General features: G+C 40.3%; 1 protein-coding gene across 1 annotated transcript in view; it reads right to left on the bottom strand.

The window, feature by feature from the left end:
* Window positions 1-3,803: 3,803 nt before the first annotated feature.
* ttc27 (tetratricopeptide repeat domain 27) overlaps window positions 3,804-10,220 on the bottom strand; it is a 53,371-nt gene continuing 46,954 nt past the window's right edge. Inside the window, exons 16-20 of the mRNA XM_088305668.1 lie at window positions 8,873-9,038; window positions 7,476-7,673; window positions 7,245-7,356; window positions 6,638-6,738; window positions 3,804-4,944 (exon numbers count right to left, since the gene is read on the bottom strand). Coding sequence (XP_088161794.1) covers window positions 4,819-4,944; window positions 6,638-6,738; window positions 7,245-7,356; window positions 7,476-7,673; window positions 8,873-9,038 — 703 coding nt within the window. The 3' untranslated portion in view covers window positions 3,804-4,818. The remainder of the gene's footprint in view (window positions 4,945-6,637; window positions 6,739-7,244; window positions 7,357-7,475; window positions 7,674-8,872; window positions 9,039-10,220) is intronic.

Below are 10,220 nucleotides of genomic sequence, written 5' to 3'. Positions count from 1 at the left end.
TTTGTAAGATGCTACAAAGGCAAGAGTGTGGCTACACAAAAGTTACGAGGAAACTGCGTAAAATGACAGCTCAACAAGAAAAAGACAAGAAGGCAATGGAGACGCTTAAGAAGGATTTGGAGGCAACTTTACATCAACATAAAAAAGAAATAACAGAGTTGGAGAAAGCAACATGTGATCAGGTCCAGAAACTGAAGGATCAGGTCACCAAGATGCAGGAAGAACGTGTGGGAAAAGACCATGAAATGACATCCTTGCTCTTGAAGAGTCAGACTCTTCAACAGGATATTGAGGCTAAGGGGGCGACTGTTTCCACCCTGCAGGAGAAAGTCAGCCAACTGGCCTCTGAGAGAGAAGAGCTGCGCCGAGATCTCATGACGGCTCTGAATCAGAGGCAGATTTCTCTTCAGCAACTCGATGGGAGTAAAGAGCCTTGCAGCACCAACCGAGGTGTCGGTGAGAAGGAGAAGGCCCGTTTGCAAAAACTGTACAGAAAATTGCAAACACAAAGCAAAAAGCTCTCGGAGAAGACGCTGGCTTTAGATAAGAGTCTCGCTGCTGAGAAGTGTTTGAGAGTCTCCCTAAGGAATGAACAGGAGCAAGTTAAGAAGATGCTTTTACAACATCACACACAGGTCAAGGCAATAACTCTCCTGAGTTATGAACAGAAAGAAGCCGTTGCAGCCTCCGACGGCCTTCACAACCACATGCACTCACTCCAGATGGAAAATGCGTGCACCGCGGCCAAATACAAGGCTCTGGAGACGGAATACGACAAATTGAGGTCCCAGTACCACTCCATCTCCGAACACGGTGCACAACTTGCATCGAAGAACGACGACCTTGTCTTTGAGAAGCAAGCAATCGCTGCGAAGCTCCGAAACATGGTGGACAAACTCAGAGAACGTGAGCTGGAATGTAGCAGGAGTCAGACTCAACTCCAAAAGGCTCTCAAAGAGGAGACAGAAAGATGTTCGCAGTTAGAGGAGCGAGCTGCCCGGGCTGCCGACGCCCTTCACAAGCAGAGGAGCATCTATGAGAAGCACAGCCGAGAGCTTGAAAATGCTTTGAGCAAACAGCTCCAACTAATGGACGAAAAGCAGACGCTGAGTGTGGCTTTACAGAATGCTTTGGATGCCAATTTAAGGCTGAAGAAACAACAAGAGGAGGAAGCTGCTTTTCACTTCAAAAAGCTCAGTGATGCTGAATTGAAGCTGCAGCAGCAGACAAGTTCCCTGGAGGGATGCAGACAGGATTTTGGCCAGCTCCAAGAGGCACACGCAGATGTTGCCAGCAGACACACTGACCTCAACTCAAAATACCGGGAAGTTCTACAAAGTCACAGAGCCTTGCAGGTCAGACATGAAAGGTTGCGTTACACAAAAGGTGAAATGAATCCCCCTTTAGTTCACTATATACAGGGGTTCACATAAAAATGTTGGCATGATTCTCAAATGAGCAGCAGGGGTTGTTGTGTGGTGCTCATTTTTTCCCAACCTCAAGGATTAACTTAAGAATTCGCTGCACATCTGGCAAGCTTTACACTGTATGTGTAGATAGAAACATTTTAATATAACTAAATCAACGTTTTACTTTTTTGCCCAGTTTTCCTTTCCTAATTCCAACAACATATTCATACCAGGCCTACACAATGGCGTCTTATTAAAACAACCCAATTTACTGTTTTATAAAAAGACATTAACTTCATGTTTAACACAATTGAGTTGCATGGCCCGTTAAAAAAAGAATGAATTGCCCACCTCTGAATTTGAGCATAGGACCCTGTGATCAGTTCGCTTACTGAGCACACCTCTCTAGGGCAGCCGTCAGCTTTCCACTCTTTTTGCACTACCCACCGCTTTTGTGTAAGAACATTTTGACGTACTGTTGAAACTGCTGCACAGCAAAATTGAGAGTACCTTCTTGCCGGCAGCTCTTTTGCACATGTTCGGCCACCGTCTCACGGCAAACGTAACATTAGTGAGGACCCAGCCTAGTCAAGTCAGCTGCAAGGGTCAACTTCAAAACAAAAACAAAGCAAAACACGTAACACGTATATGGATAGCAATTTCTTACCAAGCCTTTATTTTAAAGTTGACCCTCAGAAGCAATCGTTAGCAAGTTAATCGACTTAACTTCAAATCAAGGTTGGCTTAACCTGTTCTTAGTGAACAAAAGTGTGGTGATAGACTTGAATCTGGGGCGTCATATTCAATTTCCAGTGCTAATGCGCACCGGCGCACCACTTATGAATACTCCTTACTATTTAACTGGTGTGATGCAGTAGTTGCAATGGAAACTGCGATGGTTGATGCTCACATAGCAGCGGCCACTTAGATGAGTTGGGAAAAAAAAAAGATGTCTACTTCCTTATGAAATGGAATGTGTATGAACGATTCTGTCACTGAATGCTGTTCAGAGAGTGAATTCCCTGTGCAGCTTGTCGAAAACCTCTTCTATCACATGCACTACTCGAGAGGGAAATTGCTGTGATGCTTAATTCTTTTGTTGTATATCATATTATGTCATGTAAAAAGGATTCACTTGTTTCATCGGGTGGTCACAATTCACAATGGTCACAAAAATTGTCAGGAGGTTACAGACTCAGCGCATTGAACTAGAGCTCATTTGCTCAGTGACAGGAATATGGAACCACACAGCATAAGAAAGCATGCTCAGCTACGATTCCTTAGCGTTTGTTATTTGAACATTTGTAGAGGCGTCATAATTAATCAGTTCATTGACAACTAATTATCAAATTGATCACCAACTATTTTAATAATAGAGTCATCTTTAGAGCAGTTAATTTAAAATTGTCCAAATCCTGATTTCAGCCTCACAACAGTCATTATTTGGATTTCCGTAGTGGTTTATGGAAGGAGTCAATTCTCATTTGTTTTTATTCAAAATAAGACATTTACAAACATCTTTGGAACACAATGACTGATTACTCAGGACTTGGTTTTTATTCCCCATGAATAGCAGATGAACATTGTATTATAATGGTGACCTTACTACCACCACAAATGAGTTATGTCGCCATTGTCGGATGGAATACTGTTGCAAAGCGAGGCCTTTTTCGATTGCTCATATTGTACTCAGCAGACACTTTCCAAAGTTGGAACAAGGTCCATTTCTCATTCTATGGTTATCATCGCATTTTTCTTTGCCATCAATGTTGTCCTTTGTTGTGCACAGCACAAACCCTAAATTCACTATTCTCACTAAAATGAAGACCCCCAAGATTTGATGACATGCATGATTGATAGAATCAGTTCTGATCTCATTTGCAAAAAAATAAAAACAAAACTATTCTTTACTACCTGAAGTGAGAAGTGCCATAGGACCTGTACAACTAAACAGCTGTTATCTGGTTATCAGCCCATGTGACAAATTCTTCAACAGAACCATCAATTACTTGCTGTTATAATGAGGGTGCTGACGCAACTCAATCCACAAGGGACGGCACTAAGAACACGCAGGTTTGTAAGACAGGAAAGAGGCACTTTGAGCGGCATTCCCAGCAGAGTTGACGGCCTCCCTGGCAACAGATCATCCAGCAGCTGTTTGTCTGCGATAGTCATTTCTCAGAGGACTGCTTGGTGAACTTTGGCCAGTACCAAAGTGGATTAAACTTTAAAACTGGCACCATTCCCACCATCCAACTTGATGGAGAGGACAGAGCTGTAAGTAAATCAAACCTACATAATATCAACATTAAAGCAACATTTGCTTAGGGTGTTACGCACAATATATCAGATGCATTTTGTCATACAAAAAAAACAAAAAAACTATGACAACAATATCTGTAGATGGTAAAATGTCTTTATTAAAAGTCACTTAGGACAAGGCAAATGTACATACTAGGTTAGGACCTCCTGGTCATGCAGCCCTCCAATCAAAACAACAGATAAAACGGCAAACAAGATCATGAGAATCTCAAAAACAAAATACTACAGTTGATGGTCAAAGCTTTGACGTGCAGCATACTTTGAAATTGTGGTATTGTCATCACTGACGTCGGCTTAAAGCTTTAAGTCGCAATTTTGTAAATATCACGTTTTTTCTTCAAAATCTATACCATTAACAGTCCACACGTGTGGGTGTTCTTTTCACAAATTACTGACCAATCTAAATGGTTGAAAATGGCTTGCAATGCAATGTTAATGGTTGAACAAACATGCCGCTTTGGGGTCTCCTGTAAAGTGGCTATTTTGGAAGTAGAATGTTTCAGCCAGCCAAAGGCAGAATTTATGTTGTCATCACAAAAAATGTATACATTCAAATACATCACCCGATACACTGAAAGTGGACAATTTACAACAACAAGCACATTTGTGAATCAAAATCTTTCCTATTATATGGGTAAAGTTGTCATATTTGCTCAGTGTCAGCAAGTGAAATCCAAAAGGTGTGAAGAGGTTGGTTCATTGAACAATTTCTGATCAATTCCTTCTCATAAATTCTCCCATTAAATAGGACATTGATTAAAAGGCATTTGTCTTGGCCAGAAGTGCATAATTAAACAAAAGCACAGAAAGAATAAACCCAGAATTTTGTAAATATAATGCTTCTTCACAAAATTAAAAAAATCTATCAACATGTGTGGGTGTTAATTTAAAAAAATATTGACCATTGTAATGATAAAGCAATGTTTTTCATTGAACAAACATGCAGATTTTTTTTTCTCCTGAAAAGTGATGATTTAGGAGGTATGAGGATTTTGCCCGACGCAAGCAATGTAAAAGATGTACAAAAAAAATAGAAAATACAATTAAAAAAAAAAAAAGAAAGGCTGTGACGCCTTTGTATTGCTGTTCACGCTAATTGGCCTCGAAGTTCCCCACACAGCTCGTGCAACTCCGTAACAAGATGCTCTAGGAGAGCGACATCATCTCGCAGCTCTGCACGGATGTCACCTGAAGCCACGTCAGAGTGCATTTGCTGGAAGACAAACGACATTTGAACAATTAGTTTACCATTAAGACTTTTAGAGCATTTACAGTGAAACAATTAAACTCTAAGGGACTTAAAACAGGATTTAAAATTCGAATGACTATATAGAGTACTTAATTATCTATTTTTTCTGCTAGTGACCCTCCATTTTCCCCACATATACACTTCAAATTGTAGAATTTGAATTGTATTTGGAAAACTTAACTTACTGAAGCCGACTAGAATTGTCTCAATTTTCAAGTCATTGCAAGGCCTGTGAAATTTCAAGTAAGGAACTCATTGAACATATCACCATGGCAGGGACGCGACAATAATAAACTTTGCACCATGCATAGGGAGCTTTTTCATAATTATCCTCTCAACATTGTACAAATGTTTTTTAATTTCAACCCTCACAAATGAACTTGAACTTATCAGACGGCATCTCCCCTGAAGTGCTCTGGCGCCCTCCAGGGAGAGCGCATGTCACACGTTGTAAACAACTGCACTAAGTGAACCATGCAGACCCATGCATAGAAGCTCGATGCATGGCCCGTTCCTGCGCCAGGAAACCTCGTCTGTTTCCATTTGTATGCAACTCCAACATGGAACAAATTCCTTAACACTGTAGACATTCAAATGGTATTGCTTATTACCAACCAGGCTTTTACGGTGGTTTCTGACCTTAAAGGGAACGTGTGAAAAATACTGTTAAAGTCTTCTGAAGTTTGCTGTGACGTCACAATTTGGTTAATTTATATAACAAATTCCCTCCATCCATATTTGGGCAGCCAGGCAGCCTGAGATCTACTATTGTCTAGCGATGGCTGGAGTCCAATTGCTGAACTACGTGGAAGCGGCATCTTTACAAAGCCAAAAGTAAGATGAGAGAACGAGTCTTACCAGTGTTAAATTCTGATAAGTAATCAGAATGTTTGCAGGATTTGTGTTTGGTGATATTAAGCGTCACGTCACTACACTAATGCTGTATCTGGGGTCGGGTCACGGAGACAGCCGCTTCAGCAGGGAAGCCCTACACTAATTGCAACGTGAAGTTTTTTGTGATGAAGTGATGCCACTGTATAGTAACAGTCGTGTCTGGAAGCTAACATTAGCACACACAGATTACCGTGTGTGTTTGATGCATCGCGATGTCCTGTTTGGTACGCCAACATATTGTAGCGTCTACTAGAGCACTCAAAACATGACATATTTGCCATAAGCCCTTCGTGCCAACACATAACCTAGTTCATTACAATCTCCGAATTTATGTTGTTGAAAAAAATTGCTTCCTCCCAAACTTGAAGAATACATATTTTTTTGGTTTAGGAGCACACCATGTTTTGATTGTGTGGATCAATTTTACCAGTGAAGGAAGGCAAAACATTTGGGATAAAGTTTAAATAAAAACAAAATTAAAAACCAAAACAAGTTTTTGATTTTGTTTTCTTCGGCACAGTGAAGTTCAAGTTTTGCATTTGCATCACTTAACGTTTACAGCAACAACAATTTAAGACCACAGTATTCACTTGAATTTAAGCGGCTCTCTCATTTATAAAGATGTCAGGGATATTGGCACAATCTGTAAAGTGTAATCAAAATGGAAAATATTACCATCTTAATTGTCCTTAAGGAATGTACAAATTAATAATAAAGAATTCAAGGTGTAAGCTAATTATGGTTATATGAAAGTGGATTGTACCTTCGCCTTGCTGGCCAAGCCTTTCAGGCTGAGGCGTGTTGAAGAGAGCATTTGAAGAGCTTCTGCCGGATTCGTTTTCTTCTTACTGCAACTAATGGTTACTATGAAAAAAAGAGACATGTCAATATTGATCATTACTCCAATCCGCAAGGTAGGGAACAGACAAATATCGATATGCACACTTTATTTCTATCTCTGTAAGGGTTTACATTTTTAAATCATCACTTGTATAGAATTCCCAGGAAATCGCAGTGTCCCACCACCGGTGAGCTAGTTTGAAAGGAGGCCCACGGTGACAACATTCTAAATTCGACAGTTTTCACTAAGGCCTGTTTCAACGACTATACACTATATAAGGGCACCGTGTTGTGCAACACCACACCAAGACTATCACAAAAAAAGGGTGGGGGCAAACCCCCCTGAAACAGCTCCTCTCCCCAAATAGTACAAAATCCATCCATTATATTTTTAAAAATCAGTGAAATATGCAAATTCACATGTGCCAAACCATGAGTACACGGCGCTTGACGGTGCATTGTTACAAGATGTCACGCTCACTTAGAAAGTCCTGTAAATTCAACCAAAACGGCAGAGACGAAGCACTCACCTTCACCCATATTGATGGCTCTTTTCAACACTTCCTGAAACAAATCCGGCTCCTTTTCCCAGCCACCGGCTTGAAGCTCACAGCGATGGGCCTTGGACAAGAACTGCAGTGCCTAAAACCCCAAAGCATAATTATTGTTTTTAAAGAAGAACGGGGCAGATGTTTGGTGTTGTAGCTACATTGTACTTGTAGGGAGTTAGTAGACTTTTGAAGGAATACGAGCGCACAGACCTTTTCATTCTCTTCTGCATTGCAGCTGTGGCCACCGCCATAAAGCACAGCATACTGCTGCCATATTTCGGGATCGTTGCAGTGGCGCGCGCTGATCCGGCCCATAAGTTCCTTTAATTTAGACTGCAAAGATGCTGTCTGCTCACCCTGACTGTCTGTCAACTTTTCAACAACAGCCCGAACTAGGATCTGAACAATCTGCAACAGACCAATACAATACAGACATATTGCAGAAATATTCATTTGAAACATCCAAATAATATAACCACAGGTGCAATTTGGTAAGGCTTTACATTTAATAGTTTTTGACCTCCCAAGGTCCTCAATCGTACTTTTCCAAAGCTGTTACATTTTGCCCACCCCCACAGTGGTTCCCACCTTATCACCTTTCACATGCACTCTAACCGGCTACTGTCAGGAAGAAGTAAATGGCTCAATGGAGAGAGGGAGGGGGAAAGGGAGAGACAGACAGCGACAGAGACAGACGGACAGATGGACAGAGAGCGAGAGAGAGAGACAGAGAGCGAGAGAGAGCAAGAGAGAGAGAGAGAGAGAGAGAGAGAGCAAGAGAGAGAGAGAGAGAGAGAGATCAATCCTGATACTGAACAGTCGTCTGAACCCAAAAGCTAAAAACCTACACTATCTAAAAGTACAATATTAATGAGGAACGCTAATTTCTCTACAAATGCAAACGTGGAGCCTTTAATGGTGCATTTAAAGCAAGAGTTTAATGCACTAGATTGGTAGGAGTGAAATTGGTGAGGCACGATTGATACTGGCGTTACATGTTTTAAATCACACTGCCTTTGCATTTTCAGATTAGGAGATTAATAAGTGTTGCAATGTACAAAAAGCATTTCCCCTGCCCCTCCGTGAAAAATGTGAATTGTATATTATCTTTATTATGATCAATCTTGCAGACAGTCAGGAAGGCATCTTACTTGCTCAAACGTTAACTATGGATGCAAACAACTGAAACAAATTTTGATAATTTCGTCAAAGCATGACATGGGCCTACCGACATCTAAATCCAAATGAGCACCGATTGGCTAAACTGTAAAGAAAGTTCAGTTGTGATTTAAGGGACGTAAAATTGAAAAAGGGTCATTACAGGTCAATGTGTTGATGCATAGGAAAAGATGATAATCTCCACAATAATCAGCAGGTTATTGTGTCTCGTCACACTGCTTTTTAAGCAAGGCGTTGCATTATCATAAATCTGGAGAGAAAACTGGCATGACAACAACGATAAGGCACATCTACATTGGACATGTGCATGTGCCCACCTGTGCTAACCATGTCACAGGAGGATAATGATCTTGCATGATCAAAGCACTCAGACTAGCCAAATGTGGTTGACTTAAGGCATCAGGAGCAGAAGCATTTTTTTTCTTTACCTGAATGTCCTTGTATTTGTCCTTGAGATCCATCAGACGATGGTAGGCCTTGATGGCTTCAGCGAAGGCACCAATGTCAACACTGACAACAATGAAATTTTCCCAAATCTGCCAATGTTCATAGTTACACTTGAGGGCTTCTTGGAGGGTGCGAAAGGCTTTGTCTCTGGGAAAAAAAAAAAAAAAACAGAAAAACTATATCATTAATAATTAATGCAGAATGCTAAGCACATGTATGACAAAAAATCCTGTTAAATATGGACAAAATACATGCTGTTGATACATTTTTGATAATACATTCTTTACTGCATGTGTAAAAGATCCGCTATCCTAACTCAACAAGAAAGGGTTTGAAGCAAACAACAAAATAACCACATAATGCATTCTTCTTCCAATGCAATGGGCTATCTCACATATGAATTTACATGGCACAATATTGCTGAACAAAAAGGCAACGGAGTCCAAGAACTCATTTTGTACACTTTTTCACAAAAAAATGAATAAATAAATAATATTATTGAATGTGTATGATACCAAATCCACCCAAAAATATATTCTATAGAGGCCTAGTCACGTTGTAGTGTAGGGCCAAGTTCACACTGCAGCTCAATTACGCTTTTTCTACCGATATGCAACACGAATTTGATTTTTTTTTTTTTTCCATTCAAAGCAATTCAGATTTTTTTTTCCAAATCCGACCTGGGCCTCTTTCATATGAGGGGATAATCTGACATGTATGTAACATGTCTGCAGTATGAGTGCGCATCCGTACAAATCCCACGAATATGTTCTGAAAAGCCAAATATGGTTTTGAGTAAAACTTTGACTTTAATTCAAGCCCACTTGAAACATGAAATGTCAAGTTGACATATGTGGTGATCGTAGTCAGACACACTGCCGGTTCATTTATTACGCGTAGCAATGACATGATGTCATCATTAGTAAACGAGGAGATTGAGGAGTGTCCCCTCATTTGCTCAAAATATTTCTCCCTCCTCCCAAATCTGGCGATATGAGATGATAAAATGATAAAATGTCTTTGAAGTTAGAAGTCACGTTTTCTTTTGGAATCTGAATGAGAAAAGAAAAAGATTGAATCGAACCAAAAAAAAAAAATCTGAATTGTGCATCTAATGGTGATTACAAATTCAAACTACAACCGACTCCTGCATATTTGCATACTCACATTTCTTTTTCTCCAATCTTTTTTTCACCGTATATGTCTATCAGCGTTTGTTTGAAGATTTTGGTCTTTTTTGGGGAGGAAAATGAATCAAGAGGCCACTCAAAGTGTAGTCGCGGGCTGGCCACCAGTTGTCCATCCCTGCTCTAATTAATGAGCCATCGA

The sequence above is a fragment of the Idiotropiscis lumnitzeri genome, chromosome 9 (assembly GCF_059441095.1).
Source record: "Idiotropiscis lumnitzeri isolate Australia: NSW breed Sydney's pygmy pipehorse chromosome 9, RoL_Ilum_1.0, whole genome shotgun sequence".
Lineage (NCBI taxonomy): Eukaryota > Metazoa > Chordata > Actinopteri > Syngnathiformes > Syngnathidae > Idiotropiscis > Idiotropiscis lumnitzeri.
This window is presented reverse-complemented; position numbering and strand designations above follow the sequence as displayed.